This window comes from Cnephaeus nilssonii (assembly GCF_951640355.1).
Source record: "Cnephaeus nilssonii genome assembly, chromosome: X".
In the NCBI taxonomy this organism is placed as follows: Eukaryota; Metazoa; Chordata; class Mammalia; order Chiroptera; family Vespertilionidae; genus Cnephaeus; species Cnephaeus nilssonii.
In genome coordinates, this window is record NC_137071.1 from 53,501,442 (window position 1) to 53,519,940 (window position 18,499).

The 18,499-nt window shown below is 35.9% G+C and overlaps 2 protein-coding genes across 2 annotated transcripts in view; both read left to right on the forward strand.

Annotated features, from left to right (window-relative positions):
- Positions 1-5,881, forward strand: part of XK (X-linked Kx blood group antigen, Kell and VPS13A binding protein) — a 122,897-nt gene extending 117,016 nt beyond the window's left edge. The window contains exon 3 of the mRNA XM_079765541.1: positions 2,137-5,881. Coding sequence (XP_079621667.1) covers positions 2,137-2,963 — 827 coding nt within the window. The 3' untranslated portion in view covers positions 2,964-5,881. The remainder of the gene's footprint in view (positions 1-2,136) is intronic.
- Positions 1-18,499, forward strand: part of CYBB (cytochrome b-245 beta chain) — a 154,504-nt gene that overhangs the window by 39,994 nt on the left and 96,011 nt on the right. The gene's annotated exons all lie outside the window — the stretch shown is intronic.

The window sequence follows — 18,499 nt, forward strand, 5'->3', positions numbered from 1 at the left end:
TGTGGCAAGGGTTTGGAATATTGCCAAAGCCTTCCTTTTAGCTTTACCTAAAGCGATGTATTACATTCTAATAAAAGATGAAAACAGCAAAATCCACCCCCCCCCACACACACACTCACAGAAAATGAGAATATGATTATTAGGGAATATTAGACTGCTATGAAGTGCCACTTGTATAGGTGGGTCTTTCAGCTGGTCTCCTTTTGTGTTTACTATTGGAAGATAAAGTTGGGAAATGGTATCAGGGAACTTTTCTTCACTTAAATCTGAGTAAGTAGGTATTTGTGTGAGCATCATCCTAGCCATTCATTAGATAACAGCTTAGTTCTACAAGTAGAAATGTACATTCCAAACATTTTCTACAAGCTTCTTGTCTCCCAAGCGTATCTCTTCCTGCCCCCCCTTTCTATCTGTGATATTTTGCAGTGAGCACCCAATACTGGGAGTGATAATTTAAGTCAATAACTTCAAGATTATTTCAATTGGGTAGTAATTTGGTAACTCTCTTGATAGAGAAAAAGATATAATTTGGAAATAATCGATCTAACAAGAGAAAAATGGATAGATGCTTAAAAATTGTTTGGATCATTACATTGTTAGAAGCAATAAATAATTTGGAGTTAAGTACCATAAATATAAACAATATAAATACTGTATGTGTAGAATTCATAATTTATATTTTAATTATTTATGCTTAGCTCATCTGCATTTGAAATATTTTTCTTATAGTGGAAAATCATAAGGACTAAAAGAAAAGGATTCAATACTAGATTCTTATGGTATAGAAATTTGTAAGCATACAATATATGTACTACTTTACAATATTTCACTGAATTAGCCTCTCAAGAAAAATAAATCAGTCCAATTACCTCCCAGTCTATTCTTGTGATAGTATTCTATCTTTTAAATTTGATTAGTAGACAGCAGTCTTTTCAGTGAATGTTATTGATCACTTAAATCAGTGTCAAAGACCAAGAAATATTGATGTTTTGCATAAAATAGAGCTTCTCCCAGGCAAATAAGTACCAAGGCTTCAGAGTTTTTATGGCCACCAAAATATAGATTTTTCTCCATTGATTCAGAAAAAAATGACAACCTTTATTCCCATACATTTAAAATTATACATTTAGGAAGAGGAAATTATATTACAATGGCATTGCATTTTAAGAAGCAGTCATGGAAGGTGTTACCTCAATTTTATGGGTCAGAAAACAGAACCCAGAAAGATTGCCATTTCCCCAGTGTGGCCTGGCAAGACAAAGCTAAAACCAGAGCCAGATTCTTGGTTCCTAACTCCAAGCCCTGACTCCTGGCCTTCTTTGTTCAAGTATTTGGACTTGGTGGCAGCCTGTGTTAAGTGATTATATTTATTTTTTGACCTCAAAGTTTGTGCTCTTGAGTTGGCAGCACATTTCTTAGATAGTAGAACTCACAGCCAACAGTGTCGTGCTATCAAATACAGCACAGTGCTCCACTTAGATGAACCACATCTTCTTCTGCTGCTTTGTATAAACCTGGATAAACCCATTAGCCATAAGTCATTTTAAGAAATAAAAATAAAGCTTAGATTTGAGACTTCTTAAAACACAGGTCTTTCAGCCCAAGGTAGATTGACTCAGTTAACAGTGAGGTTCTCATTTCTTTAGCAATCTGTAGAATTTAAGAATATAACTGAAGAGTAAAGAATAGTATGTAAATATAAAAGGTCCTGCAGATAGAGCTATTTATTGTTGATCTCCTTCTGTTGTGTACCTTCTACTGGCATATGTTGAGATCAAGAAGAAATATCAGGCATTGCCACTATTGACTCCCCAGGAACTTAGAAGCCAATTGAAGAAACAAAACATACCATGTAATGGGCTCTATGGATTCAGGCAGAGCAACAGGGTCAGAAAGGTGTTTTAGTTTGAGTTGACCCTGAAGCAGATCCTGAGACAAGGATTTGAGTGCATGTATATTTGGTGGAAGGTGGAAGGAGCATGGGAGAAGGGAAAGGAAACAGAAAAGAGAAGACAGCCAGTAAAGGGAAAATTATTAGTCAGCTATCACCATGGGTAGAGGGCTGACGCATGTTTTCCATAGTAGGATTCTTGGTGGAGGTGAGACTTGACAATGCTCTTTCTCATCTCTCCCCAGGTGTCTGCATGTTACTATCTCTATTGTCCATTGTGTATGGAGCCTTGCGCTGCAACATCCTAGCCATCAAGATCAAGTATGATGAATACGATGTAAAAGTGAAGCCTCTGGCCTATGTCTGCATCTTTCTCTGGAGGAGCTTTGAGATTGCTACTCGAGTCATTGTCCTGGTCCTCTTTACCTCTGTCCTGAAGGCCTGGGTGGTACTGGTAATACTCATCAACTTCTTCAGTTTCTTCTTATACCCCTGGATCCTCTTCTGGTGCAGTGGTTCCCCATTTCCTGAAAACATCGAGAAGGCCCTCAGTCGAGTGGGCACCACCATCGTGCTGTGCTTCCTCACCTTACTTTATGCCGGTATCAACATGTTTTGCTGGTCAGCTGTGCAGCTGAAAATCAACAGTCCCGACCTTATCAGCAAGTCTCAGAACTGGTACCGGCTACTGGTGTACTACATTCTGAGATTCATTGAGAATGCCTTCCTCCTCCTTATGTGGTATCTTTACAAGACTGACATCTATATGTATGTGTGTGCACCTCTATTGATTTTGAAGTTGCTCATTGGGTACTGCACAGCCATTCTATTCATGTTGGTATTCTATCAGTTCTTCCACCCTTGCAAAAAGCTCTTTTCCTCCAGTGTTTCTGAAAGCTTTCAGCGGTGGCTAAAATGTATTTGTTGTCACTGTCGGTGGCAGAAATCCTCAGATTCTGTAGGAAAGACAGATGTAAGGTCATCAGGAGACAGAGATGAGACACCTTCTAGTAGTAAAATAAGTTCTATGCCTAGCCAGATCTTGAATGCTGATGATCTCTGCTCTGCTTAATAGGACCTGAGTCTCTTGAGCCAAAGACATATAGTTTTTTGAGTTGATTACTGTTCTTCATACAAGTGATGAGCCCTGCACAGTTAACAAAGCAGGAAGTTAATTCTCACCTCCTTGTGAATTGCTCCCATTTAGAGAACTCTTGGGTGTGTGAGAACTATGAAGAGAAGCTAGGGAAACTTCTGAGTGTTAGAGGAACAGTCTAAGGCACCACCATTCACAGTCAACCATGTTCACCCCGGCATTACTGTGTGTGTGTGCTTTATTTTTTACACTGACAAAGTACCCATGATATCTGAGTTGAGCTGGTTAGATTTATCAGGTATAAAGGGGACAGGGGCTTTCTTATTTTCTAGTTTTCTGGACTTCTAGTCTGTGTAGCCTAATGTTTTATTATTCCTGAGCATAGTTTTCATCCAAGAGCTGGCTTGATGATCATATAAAGTTACTGGGTTTTGCCGTTGGCAACATCATTACTGTCAGAGCTTTCAGAGAGGGCTGTTCAAGTTTGATTTTTGAATAGACTAGTGTTTAATTTTCATTTCATTAGGGCTCTTTTTATATAACCAACTGTAGCCACCTTGGACTGCTATCTCTAATTGATTTAAAAGTCTAGATTTGGAGACTTTATACCCAAAGATCCATGGATACAACATTGAGTTCTAAATTTCATTATGGAAGCCCTAGACTTTTAAGAAAGTTATGTATTCCTTCAATATATTGAAGTTCTGGAACAAGAGGGTTGTTAAAACATCAAAATGATGTAGGATTTTATAAGCAGAATTCTTAACTTCTTGGGAAGGTTGAAGATGTGAATCAGAAAGAAGGTAGGCTTAAACCTCTTCAAGGTGTAGTCCTGTCCTACAATTCTGCGGAATTTCTAGTAGAATTTGCTAGGATTTACCTTCTTAAGAAAGAAGAAAATAAAACTCATAGTCTTTACTCCACTTCTCCCTTGCCTGTTAAGAAAGTTGAAGACAAGAGTTACTTTGGTTAAGTTTAAAAAAAAAAAGTTACTTCGGTTAAGTTTTTCTAGAAAACTCTACAGAAATCTTTCATCTAGCACAGGTATATAGGACATTTCATTTTTTATTAGTTGAAACAAAAAGGTTTTTTTCCCCTAACTTTTCCAAGTTAGATGTTGACTTCAGAAACTTAAATTATAGAAAGTGATGAAAGGACCATAAGATACTTATCTTTAACTGAATGCATTTTGATTTGGTGTTATTATTATTTAATTTGTACAAGATCTCCAATTTTATCCTTCTATACTCTCCTATCTTCAGTATAATTTCTGAATCCTATTTGCTTCATAAAAGGATTGTGTAGGATATCCTCAGTTGTCTTGGGAAAATGCCTGGATTGGATGCCATTATTTCCACCATAAGAACCTTAATAATGGAATACCTAGAAGCAGGTAGCCTGTCATTACGTAGGCTGGACATTATAGGTCAGTCAGGGTTGACAGTCTAAATATTTGGCTGTACTTTCTGACCCATCCATATTCTAACGGCCAGACTATGAGGGGACAAGTTAAAAATGGTTAGTTTGAGCAGGAGTAGTTGTCAGAATTAGACAGGGATGGAAAGACTGGTACTTCCCAGCCTTGGTTTGGAAGCTTGTCTTCAAACACATTTTAATGTAGAAAATAGGTAAGCATTTTGAGTGAACTCAAATCAAACTAACAGTGATGGCCTGTCACATTCCCAAAGCCCAATTATAAGCCACTTATATAAGGACAAAGAGGTTTGGTAACTAAATTGGAAATTTTGTCATCTTTAAGCCTTAATACACAGATACCCTTGCTTTGGGGCCATGTGTGTCCATTCATTTTGGGGGAGGAAAACCACTATTTTTTTTTCTGCATGGTGAAAATTTGTCATGGTGAACTGAAATGGTAAAATTATAGTTCATACTGCAGATCTAGGTTGACCTAAAGACAAACAAACCAGCAAATTCCCTCACATGTTGAGAGTTAAAATGTGGTTTTCAGTTAGAATTCCAATTTTAAAAACTCAATGTTTTGTCTAATTAATTATATGCTACAACTTGTCATGACAGCTGCTCCAATTGAATTACTATAATTTTGCTGGTTAGAAGTGAAGTATTTCCTCAAAATATATTGAAATAAGATCATCAAACATATTTAGACTTTCTTCATTACTGGAGACTGTGCAGTATAGAGATTGGCATCTCCCTGTTAAGCCCTACAACTGCTTTATGCCTCAGTTTCCTTACCTACCAAATTTGGATGATATACTTGCCCAGCCTACCTCACAAGGTTGTTGGAAAGATCAAATTAAATTATAGGTGTGAAAATATTTTTAAAGTGCTATGTATATTGAAGGAGTTTTTATTATAGTTATTCAAATCCATAAACAGGTTATTATTATTGTTTTACTGTTAGAAAAGAAACAATATCATCCACATGAGTGTCTCTAGTGAATATGTTGGCATTTGACCTTATGAAAGGGCAAGAGTGTAAATTGCCTTTACTTTTGGAGAAAACTCAGCCCTTGCCCATCTCTTACCATTAGTTACTTACAAAAATTCTCATCCAAACACATAGTTCTTGGAGGGAAAAGACCCACTGCAGTCTGAGAAATTGTTTTTGATGGCAGATGAGAATCATTTTTGTATCTATCATATTTCATAAGAGACATGACAATCTCTTTTGGTAATTTACAACTTGAGTGCTTGAATGTGGGTTTAATCTTTTCAGCCTTGTAAATGGGAAAATGCTGCATTTCCTTGGAAACCACCTTGGAAAATTAGTGCTAATGTTAATGTGTGAATGTGTCAGTACTTCTCAGCCAGTAAATTGTGGATGTGAATGTTATAGGCTGCTTCTCTGCAGCCATTGATGCTAATAAATGTTGTTTATGTTTCTTCATTTAATAAATTACTTTTGCAATTTCCCCTTTCTTTGCATTCCTTATATAGTCCTTTTATGGCTTTTTTACTTCAGGGAATGTTTTAAAAACAGGAATTTGAAAATTATTTTGTTGTGATTATCTATGGTTTTGTAACCTCACCTGGAAATTCTTTCTGTATGATGAGAAACTTGAGTGTTCTAAGATTCTGTCTTGTAAGACCAACAGTCCACAGAATCTCCTAGGATTGTTTTTTATAAGCATTTACTCTATTTGTTAAAGCTGCATTGCTGTTTCCTAAGATTCGGCTCAGCTATCTGTCGATTGCTGTGTGTGACACAAAAGAAGTTAAGGTAATAGACATCTCTTCTAGACAAATATAAATAGTGTGATGATTCAGAAATATAAAATACCAAAGGGGTGACTTGATATTAACATAAACAAATAATCATATGTAAGTGATGACCCATGGTTGGAAAAATCATCAGTTATGAGACAAATATGGGTTATTTCAAGAATTCCTTTCCTTCTAAAAGTGGCCTTACAATTTGGAAAGATTTAACTATAGGATGCATCTTTTAAAAGAGATCTCTTGGTGTTAAATCAATCCCTTGAAAAAACTGAATGTCTACAAGTATAGTGTTTAAGTACATCAACCTAAAATTACATCATTCAGTGTTTATAAATGTTTTATTTTGAAATAATTTTAAGGTAATTAATAGAAGATCATAAAAATAGTTTAAGCAGCCCTGGCCAGTGTTGCTCAGTTGGTTGAGTGTCATCCATGCACCAAATGGTCGCTGGTCAGGGCACATGCCTGGGTTGCAGGCTTGATCCCCGGTAGGGGGCATGCAGGAGGCAGCTGAATGATGTTTCTCTCTCACATCATTGTTTCTCTCTCTCTCCTCACATCTTCTCTAAAATCAATACAAACATATTTTTAAAATAATAGTACAAGGAATTCCTTTGTATCCTTCACCCAGATTCACCTATTAACATTTTGCCAAGCTTGCTTTATCATTCTCTTTCTTTCACCCCTCTTTTCTTAAATACTTTGGTGTGTATTTCTAAAGAACAAAGGCATTCTCTTACATAGCCACAGTACTGTGACCAAATGCAGGAAATTTAACATAGATACAATACTAGTATCTAATCTTGAGTCCTTATTTCACTTAATAATTGTTCCAATCACTTCATTTGTTGTCACAAAGCTTCCTCAACAATGTAAACCCACTCAGTTCTCTTCTATGGATTCTTTTTGTTTAAACTTACCAGTAAGTTTTAACTTGCCTATGAACACTGGGAAAACTACAGCAGACATTGAAAAGCTATTTGAAGAGAACATATGCTATCACTATTGACTAATAGGGTAAAACTATAAATTTGGAATGGTTACTGGTGAACTGTGGGTAATTCTTTTTCACGGATATCTATTTTAGGCATCAAGTGTTTGCTTCTTAGTATGTGATCCTGTAGTTCTGTCACCATCCTTGCCTCACTGTTTGACTGAATTTGGACCCAAGTTTGTAAAAATTAGGAAGAAGATAAGGGAAGTATATATTATCCCTCTATGGCCATATTTCTCCAAGTTCTGCCTTCTAGGAGACTATATTATCTATCAACATCTTTACAAATGGAGAGGAGCTAAGAATTGTCAACTATATACTGTAATTAAACGAGTAACATTTTGAGCCTTTTCTCTCTTTTTCAGAAAAAAGGCACTTCATAGAAGCAGAGATTTGTACAGAGCTGGGAATTCAGAAACACCCCAATCCCACCTTTCCCAGCACATAACACATGCTATCAGACTAGACTCCTAACCTGCTAAGAAGGTGTGTCTGCCTCATAAGCCTGCTTGAGGGAATTTCTCACTCCTTGCCACCTTGTGTGCATGGCCGTTTCTCTGGAAATTATTAGGCCACGGAGGTCTAAAACAGTGTTGGTTTAAGCCAGTTTTGTATCCCAGAGAAGTATGCAGCTGCATCTTTGTCGCAGGTTATCAGAAAATTTCCTACCTAGAGTCTACTGCAGCATACACTTTTGTCTGAGGGGGTTTCAGGGTTTTCCCCCTACCAAGGAGAGGTTCATTCAGAAAGATTTTTGAGATTCTACCTGTGCTTCTGCTCTCTCTCTTTCTATCTCCCATTCTGAATTAATTCTCTCTCTCTGAATGATGAATTCCTGATTAAAGCCTGATTAGCCTGCTTTCTAGAGCCCTGGGAATATCATCCTTCTTAGACATCTGCATTATACATACTGGTTTAATGTCTTATCAGTCAGCTTCTTATTTTAATTACCTAAACTCTATGGTTAATAAGTCAAGTTTTCAGGGTGAGGAATAGCACTCAAGAAACAAAACAGAATTTAGAAATTTCATTCTGGGGTGGTACTGTAAGATCATTCCCCCACCACCCAGTGAAGAAGAAAATGGTTCTCTGTTGACCTCCTTAAGTTGAGTGGCAATATATTTTAGGAACAATGGTGTCCAGCTGCAGACCTCCAAGAATTGGAGTTATCACTCACTCCTTTCTACTAACTAGAAATGTTTGCACACTAACCAGAGATGTCTGGCATATACTCTATAATCATTTTTAAACCCATGGGATGCTGTTGTGAGTTATTGAAAAGGACTGATTTAAATTGTCACCATATTTAAATTAACTTTGTCATTAACCCCCCAACCACTACCATGTGCGGTTATTAAAATTCAAGCACATTTATGTACAAGGGGACCTTAAAAGACCTCCTTTGTCATTGGAAATGTTTGGAACTGTTACCCTGGAAGGTTTTTTTCTCTGCTGGAATGTTTTATCATGTGTGCTCATAGTATATACTTTTCCTTTTAAGAAGAGGGTTGTTCACATGCAAATCACTTGGCTTCTCTCTTTTCCAGCTTAATACAGAGTTAATAAAATGTGAATGTTCTATCTTCAAAAAGTAAATTATCTACCTTCACACAAAGTAGGTCATTTTAACAATGCAAAGCGCTAATAAATGTGTATTATAACAACCATCAAAATAGTGATTTCTTTTAAAAAATATTTATTTATTGAATTAATTGGGGTGACATTGGTCAACATGAACATAAGTTTCAGTGTGGGTTTCTATATTACAAGACCTTTATATTGCACCATGTGACCACCACCCAAAGTCAAATCTCCTGTCACCATATATTAGGACCCCTACTTCCCCCACTCCTTCACTCTGGCAATCACCACACTGCTATTGGTATTCACAAATTTCAGTTTTATATGCCACATATGAGTGAAATCATATGATTCTTAGCTTTTTCTGACTGACTTATTTCACTTAGCATAATGTTCTCAAGGTCCATCCATGTTGTTGCAAATGGCACTATTTCATCCTTTCTTATGGTTGAGTAGTATTCCATTGTGTATATGTAGCACATCTTCTTTATCCAGTCCTCTATCATGGGACACTTTGGTTGTTTCCATGTCTTGCACACCATGAATAATGCTGCAATGAACCTAGAGAATCTTTGCGAATACATGATTTAGATTTTTTTTGGTTATATACCAGGAGAGGGATTGCTGTCTCATAAGGTAGCTCTATTCTTAATTTCAAAGGAATCACCAAACTGCTTTCCATAGTGGTTGTACCAGTCTACGTTCCCACCAGCAGTGAATGAGAATTCCCTTTTTCAAAACCTCTCCAACACTTGTAATTGCTTGTCTTGTTGATAATGGCCATGCTATAAGGTGTAACATGGTATCTCATTGTAGTTTTGATTTGCATTTCCCTAATTGCCAGTGAGGTTGAACATCTTTTCATATATCTATTGGCTGTTCATATGTCTTCTTGGGAGAGGTGTATTTTTAGGTCCTCTGCCAACTTTTTGATTGGATAGTTTGTTTGGTGTTGAGTTTTATGAGTTATCCATATATTTTGGAAATTAAACCTTTGTAAGAGCAACTGTTTGCAAAAATGTCCCATTTGGTTGATTGTTTTGTTGTCAATTTGTTTTGCTGTGCAGAATCTTTAGTTTGATATAGTCCCATTCATTTATTTTTGCCTTTACTTCTCTTGCCTTTGGGGTCAAGTTCAAAAAATGTTCTCTATGACCAAGGTCCATAAGTTTGGTACCTATATTTTCTTCTATGTAACTTATTGTTTCAGGTCTTTGACCCATTTGAATTAATTTTTGTACATGGGGACAGACTGTAATCCAGTTTCATTCATTTGCATGTGGCTTTCCAGTTTTCCCAGCACCATTTATTGAAAAGACTGCCTCTACTCCACTGTGTATTTCTGGCTCCTTTGTCAAAAATTACCTTTCCATATACAGGTGGTTTTATAGCTGGGCTCTCTATTCTGTTCCATTGATCCATGTGTCTGTTTCTATGCCAATACCATGCTGTTTTGATTATCATGGCTCTGTAGTATAATTTTAAGTCAGGTAGCATAGCTCCAGCTTTGTTCTTTTTTTCTCAGGATTGATTTGACTATTTTGTGTCTTTTGTGGTTCCATACAAATCTGATGATTTCTCATTCTATTCTTTAAAAAATAACATTGGGATTTTGATGGGGATTGCATTAAATCTGTATATTGCTTTGGGTAATATGGCCATTTTAACTATGTTGATTCTTCCAATCCATGAGCATGGAATACTTTTCCATTTTGTTGAGTCTTTTTAAATCTCTTTTAATAATGCTTGGTAATTTTCAGTATATAGGGCTTTCACATTCTTTGTTAAGTTTATTTGTAGTTTTTTTTTATTATTCTTTTGGTTGCTATTGCAAAAGAAATTGGATTTTTTATTTTTTTCTGACAGGTTGCTATTATATAAGAAAGCAATGGATTTTTGCAGATTGGTTTTGTATCCTGCAACTTGACTGTATTTGTTTATTGTTTCTAATAGTTTTTTGGTGGAGCCTTTAGGGTTTTCTGTATACAGAATCATTTCATCCGTAAAAAGTGACCATTTGACTTCTTCTTTCCCTTTTATTCTTTCTCTTGCCTTATTGCTCTGGCTAGGACTTCCAGCACCATGTTGAATAATAGTGGTGAGAGTAGACATTCTTGTCTTATTCCTGATCTTAGAGGAAAAGGTTTCAGTTTTTCACCAGTGGTTATGATATTAGCTGAGGGTTTATCATAGATGGCCTTTATTATGTTGAGGTACTTTCCTTCTATTCATATGTTATTGAGTGTTTTAATAATAAATGGATGTTGTATCTTATCAAATGCTTTTTCTTCATCTATTGATAATATCGTATGATTTTTATCTTTCCTTTTGTCTATGTGGTGTATTAAGTTGATGGATTTGTGTATGTTGAACAATCCTTGTTCCCTTGGAATGAACCCCACTTGATCTTCTTTTATTTTTTAGATGTACTATTGCACTAGATTTGCTAGCATTTTGTTTAGGGTTTTTGCATCTGTGTTCATCAGAGATATTGGTCTGTAATTTTCTTTTTTTGTGTGTTATCTTTGCCAGGTTTTGGTATCAGAGTTATATTGGCCTCATAGGATATGTTAAGAAGTATTGCCTCTTCTTCAATTATTTAGAAGAGTTTGAGAAGGATAGGTTTTAAATCTTGTTTGAACATTTGGAAGAATTCACTGGTCAAACCATCTGGTCTTGGACTTCTGTTTTCTGGAAGGTTTTTGTTGTTTACATTAATTTCCTACTGCTGATTGGTCTATTCAGATTTTCCAATTCTTTATGATTTAGTCCAGGGATGACTTCTCCTCTCTTATTTCTGATTTTGTTTATATGGGTCTTTCCCCCCCCCCTTTTTTAGGGAGTCTAATCAGGTCTTTGTCAATTGCATTACTCTTTTCAAAGAACCAGCTCTTTGTTGTATTGATTTTTTCTTCTCTATTTCATATAATTATGCTGACTTTCAGTTGCTTCTATTCTTCTTTTTCTAGCTTTTTAAGATGTAATATTAGGTTGTTTTCTTGGGATTTCTCTGGTTTCTTCAGATAGGCATGCAATGTTATAAAATTCCCTCTTATTACTGGATCCCAGAGATTTTACTTTGTTGTATTATCATTCTTATTTGTCTCTGCATATCTTTTGCTCTCATCTTTTATTTCTTCTTTGACCAAGTCATTTTTAGTAGTATGTTGTTTTATCTCCACATATTTGTGGGTTTCTTCACTTCCTTTTTGCAGTTGATTTCTAATTTAAAGACATCGTGATCAGAGAATATGCTTGGTATAATTTCAATCTTCTTGAATTTGTTGATGCTCGTTTTGTGACCCAACATATGGTCTATCCTTGAGAATGTTCCATGTGCACTAGAGAAAAATGAATAATCTGATGTGCTGGGATGAAAGGTTCTGGAATGTTCATTATGTCTATTTCACCTAGTATTTCAGTTAAGGCTAATATTTCTTTATTGATTTTCTGTTTGGTTGATCTATCTAGAACTGTCAATGGAGTATTAAGGTCCCCAATTATGACTGTGTTTTGATCTGTTTCTCCCTTTAGTTCTGTGAGTAGTTGTTTTATATATTTCGGTGTTCCCTGAATGAGTGCATGTATAATAAGAAGTGCTGTTTTCTTGATGTAGTTTCCCCTTATATCTCTATAAAATGTCCATCTTTGTCTCATTATCTTGAATTCTATTTTTTTCAAATATAAGTATGGCTACACCTACTTTTCTATGGATGTTATTTGCTTGGAGAATAATTTTCTATGCTTTTACTTTGAATCTACATTTGTCTTTGCAGTTTAGATGTGTCACTTGTACACAACATATGGTTGGATTTTGCTTTTTGACCACTCTAATGTTCTGTGCCTCTTTATTGGTGAATTCAGACCATTTACATTTAGGGTAATTATTGATGTATGTGGATTTCCTATAGCCATTTTATCTTTTATTTTCTGGTAGCTCTGTGACTCCATTGGTTATTTTCCTTTGTGTTTCTGTCTGTTGTTTTTGTTTGGTGGTATTCCATACTTCCTTCCTCTCTTTTTAAGCTATTTGTCCTGGTTTGTGGATTTTTGTTTGTGGTTACCATTAGGGTATAAAAAATGAAGTTACATACTAGTATATACCATAGATTTTTTCTTTTGAGTGCATTTGATCTTCATCTTCTTTTGCCAGTTCAGGCCTTTACTCCCTTCCCTTTTATGTTTTTGTCATAAATTATCCCTGTTTATGCTGTAAGATTTTTTGTTATTTTACTTGTAGTGTTGTGACCTGATGTTCTTTGTTTCAAGTAGAATAACTCCCTTGAGTACATCCTTCAATGGAAGTTTCCTGGTGGTAAAATCCCTCAGCTTCTGCATGCCTGGAAATGTCTTTATTTCTCCTTCATATTTAAAGGATAATTGTGCTGGTAATTATTTTCTTTCACACTTTTGGTTCTACTCTCTTCTGGCTTGTAGAGTTTCTGCTAAGAAGTCAGATGGAAGTCTGATGGGTTTTCTTTTGTACGTCACTTCCTTCTTTTCCCTGGCTGCTTTGAGAATTTCTTATTTGTCATTAATTCTTTTTTAAATTTATCTTTATTGTTTAAAGTATTACAAATATCCCCTTTATTTGTTTGTTTATTTATTTTTCCCATTGACCCTCTACACTGCACAGTCGCCCCTTCTAGGTCTTCACCACTCTATTGTCTGTGTCCATGCATATAAGTATGCCAGTTAATCACTCCCCATCCTCCACTCCCACCTTCCCTCTGAAATTCGTCAGTCTGTCACATACTTCTATGTCTCTGGTTTTATTTTGTTCATCAGTTTATTTTTTCTTGTTGTTGTTTTTAATTCTTTATTGTTGAAAGTATTACATATGCCTCTTTTTCCCCCATATTCTCTCCTACCGCCCCCCCCAGCACATGTCCTTGCCCACCCCCCACCCCCATTGTCTGTGTCCTTTGATTATGCTTATATGCATGCATACAAGTCCTTTGGTTAATTTCTTACCACCACCACCTTGGCTTCCCTCTGAGGCTCGACGGTCTGTTTAATGCTTCTATGTCTCTGGATATATTTTAGTTCATCAGTTTATGTTGTTCATTATATTCCACAAATGAGTGACATCATATGATATTTATCTTTCTACAACTCATTTATTTCACTTAGCATAATGCTCTCCAGGTCCATGCATGCTGTTGCAAATGGTAAGAGTTCTCTCTCTCTCTCTCTCTCTCTCTCTCTCTCTCTCTCTCTCTCTTACTGCTGCATAGAATTGCATCATGTTAATGTACCACCGCTTTTCTTTCTCCCCACACTATGACTTTAATTGCAAATATCAGAGGGCATTTTCTTCTTCTTCTTCTTCTTCTTCTTTTTAAAATATATTTTATTGATTTTTTACAGAGAGAAAGAGAGAGGGATAGAGAGTTAGAAACATCGATGAGAGAGAAACATCGATCAGCTGCCTCTTGCACACTCCCTACTGGGGATGTGCCCGCAACTAAGGTACATGCCCTTGACCGGAATCGAACCTGGGACCCTTGAGTCCGCAGGCCGACGCTCTATCCACTGAGCCAAACCGGTTTCGGCTTCTTCTTTTTTAACTTTCTTTTTTTTTTTTAAATTTCTTTATTGATTAAGGTATCACATATTTGTCCTCATCCCCCCCATTCCCATCCCACACCCCTCCCCACACATGCCCCCACCCCCCTGTGTCCTTAACCACTGGTTAGGCTCATATGCATGCACACAAGTCCTTTGTTTGATCTCTCCCCTTTACCTCCACCCTCCCCTACCCTCCCTCTGAGGCCCGACAATCTGATTCATGCCTCCTTGTTTCTGGGTCTGTTCTTGTTCATCAGTCTATGTTGTTCATTATTTGCCCTAGATGAGTGAGATCATGTGCTATTAGAAATACACTTACAAGAACTGAAAATGAGAAAAGCAATAATGGTTATGCTGACAGGCAAATAATCAGTCTGTAGTGAGTTTCTTTCTGGGCCAACAGTTCTTTTGAGACCCAATTTCAATGTCAAACAGTTCCTTATGTGTACATGTCAGCAATGACATTTCAGTTATGGATGGTGGACAAATGGTGGTAATGCAGGTCCGACTCTCTCTGGTTTGGTCCTGGGCAACCTGCAGTGACGCACAGCTGCTAACTGCTAGTATGGCAAGGCAACATCGGCGTCTTCCATCTCTGAACTGCTTCTCTTCTGTGTTCATGACTGGAGTAGTCCTGTCGATTCCTCTCTGTTGCTGGAATCCACATGGTCTCACAGTTGTTTTCTGGAGATATAAAAACATATTCTCGACCAAAAATTAATAAAAGAATATTTTCTATAAATTTGACTTGGGATCCTATTTCATTTTTTGCCCAAATGATTTTCCAATGGCTTGTTTTGACACCTTGTGTGTTTTTCATGGGTGTCTTGCTTTTAGCCTTACAATTAATTTTCTAAAGTATTAATTTTATAGATGTAATTTACTTACAGGTTACTTTTCCTTACATGATATTCTACTATCCCCCCTTCTTGATTTAAATATTTTCTTCTTTTTTTTAAGAGAAAACATATTTTTTTAAATTCTTTATTGTTTAAAGTATTACATATGTCTCTTTTTCCCCCCATTGACCTCTCCCAGGCCACCACCCAATCACATGCCCTCACCCCCCCTAGTGTCTGTGTCCATTGGTTATGCTTATATGCATGCATACAAGTCCTTTGGTTGATCTCTAACCCCCTACCTGCTTCACTGCCTTCCATCTGAAGTTTGACAGTCTGTTTGATGCTTCTCTGTCTCTGTATCTACTTTTGTTCATCAGTTTATGTTGGTCATTATATTCCACAAATGAGTGAGATCATGTGATATATATCTTTCTCTGACTGGCTTATTTTGCTTAGCATAATGCTCTCCAGGTCCATGCATGCTGTTGCAAATGGTAAGAGTTCTTTTTTTTCTCTTTTTTTACTGCTGCATAGAATTTAATCATGTTAATATGCAACAGCTTTTTTTAATCACTCATCTGTCAAGTGGGCTCTTTCTAAATCTTAGCTATTGCAAACTGTGCTGCTATAAAGATAGGGGTGCATATACTAGTATTCTTTCTGATTGGTATTTCTGGTTGCTTAATATATATATTCCTAGAGGTGGGATCACTAGGTTAAATGGCAATTCCATGTTTAATTTTTGAGGAAATTCCATACTGTATTCCATAATGGCTGCAACAGTCTATGTTACCACCAGCAATGTGCTAGGGTTCCCTTTTCTCCACATCCTTTCCAAGGATTGTTGTTTGTTGATTTGTTGATGATAGCATTCTGATACTAGAAGTTGTAATGTGATACCTCCTTATCACTTTAATTTGCATCTCTCTAATGATTAGAGCCTTTGAACATTTTCCCATATGTCTCTTGGCCTTCTGTATGTCCACTTTGGAGAATATCTATATTGGTCCTTTGTCCATTTTTTAATTGTTATTTTTGTCTTCCTTTTGTTAAGTTGTATGAGTTCCTTATATATTTTGGAAATTAACACCTTATTGGATGTATCATAGGCAAATGTGTTCTCCCATGCAATGGGCTCTTTTTTCATTTTGTTTATGGTTTCTTTTGCTGTGCAGTTTTTGTTTTGATGTAATCCTATTTGTTTATTTTATCCTTAGTTTCCTTTACCCTAGGAGATGTATCAGTAAACATATTGCTATGTTAGATGTCTGATATTTTGCTGCCTATGGTTTCTTCCAAGAGTTTAATGGTTTCATAACTTACATTTAAGTCTTTTATCTATTTTTAGTTTAGTCTTGTGTATAGTTTAAGTTGTGGTCTAGTTTCATTTTTTGCATGTATCTGTCCAATTTTCCCAGAACCATTTATCGAAAAAATGTGTCTTTACTACAGTTGTATACTCTTGCCTCCTTTGTCAAATATTAATTGAGCATAATGGTTTGGGTCAATTTCTGGATTCTCTGTTTCATTCTATTGACCTATATGCCTGCTCTTGTACCAGTACCAGGCTGTTTTGAGTACAGTGGCTTTGTAGTATAACTTGATTTATGGTAGTGTGATTCCCTCCAACTTTGTTCTTCTCTCTCAAGATTGCTACAGCTATTTGGGGTCTTATTTGATTCCATATATATTTTTAGATTGTTTGTTTTAGGTCTATGAAATATGCCAGTGGTATTTTAATATGGATTGCATTGATTCTGTAGATTGCTCTGGGTAATATGGACATTTTCATGATGTTGATTCTACTAATCCATGAACATGGTATATTCTTCCACTTGTTTATATCTTCCTCTGTTTCTTTTTTCAACATCCTATAGTTTTTCAAGTATAGGTCTTTTACCTCCTTAGTTAACTTTATGCCAAAATACCTTAATTTTTTTGTTGCAATGATAAGCGGGATTTTTTTTTTTTTTAGTTTCTCTTTCTGAGAGTTCATTATTAGTGTATAAAAATGCCATTGATTTCTGGGTGTTAATTTTGTACTCTGATACATTGCCAAATTCATTTATTAAATCTAGTAGTTTTTTGGTGGAGTCTTTAGGGTTTTATATGTACAATGTCATGCCATCTGTGAATAATGACAGTTTTACTTCCTCCTTTCCAATTTTGATGCCATTTATTTATTCTTCTTGTCTGATTGCCATGGCTAGGACGTCCAGTACTATATTGAATAAGAATGGTGAAAGTGAACTTTCACTGTCTTGTTCCTGTTCTTAAGAGAAATGCATTTAGTTTTACCCCTTCAGTGTGATGTTGGCTGTAGTTTTTTCATACATGGCTTTCATCATATTGAGCTATGATCCCTCTAATCCCACTTTGCTGAGAGTTTTTTTTTTTTATCAAAAATGGGTGTTGGGTTTTGTCAAATACTTTTTCTGCATCAATTGATGTAATCATTTGATTTTTCTTCCAATCCGTTTATGTGCTATATCACATTTATAGATTTGTGAATATTGTACTAGCTTTGCATCTGCATAATAAATCCCACTTGGTCATGGAGTGTGATCTTTTTAATGTATTGCTGGATCCAATTTGCTAATATTTTGTTTAGGATTTTAGTATCTATATTTATCAGTGGTATTGGCCTGTAGTTCTCTTTCTTTGTAGTGTCTTTTTTTTCACATGTGCAAACTTTTATTTTATTTTCTAAGAATATTTTATTTTATTTTCTAAGAATATTTAATAATTTAGGAAAAATATTCAACCTATAGACTTAATTGGAAAAACAGAATCATGAAACAATGCTCTGTATACAGTATGGTTCTAATTGTGTAAAAGAAAATGCATGAATATATAGAGAGATACACAGAAATGACAAAGATATAGTCCAATGAACAGGTACAAATTTCATTATTAGAAAACACAATAAATATTCTTGAAACCTCACTTTATAACAAATTCCCTTTTTCTCTTTGCATTCTATCTTTGGTCCTCTTGCAGTTCCTCAAATTTAAAACTTGTGGTTCCTATGCCTCAGATGACCTCCTCATTCCCTCCAGCTATGTATTTATTTTTTAATTTAAATTTTTTATTGTTTAAAGTATTACATATGTCTCCTTTTCCCCCCATTGACCTCTCCCCAGCCGCTCCCATCCTCCCCCCAGCACATGCCCTCACCCTCCTACTGTCTGTGTCCATTGGTTATGCTTATATGCATGTATACAAGTCCTTTGGTTGATCTCTTACCCTCATCCCGTCTTCCTCTGCCTTCTCTCTGAGGTTGGACAGTCTTTTTGATGTTTATATGTCTCTGGATCTATTTT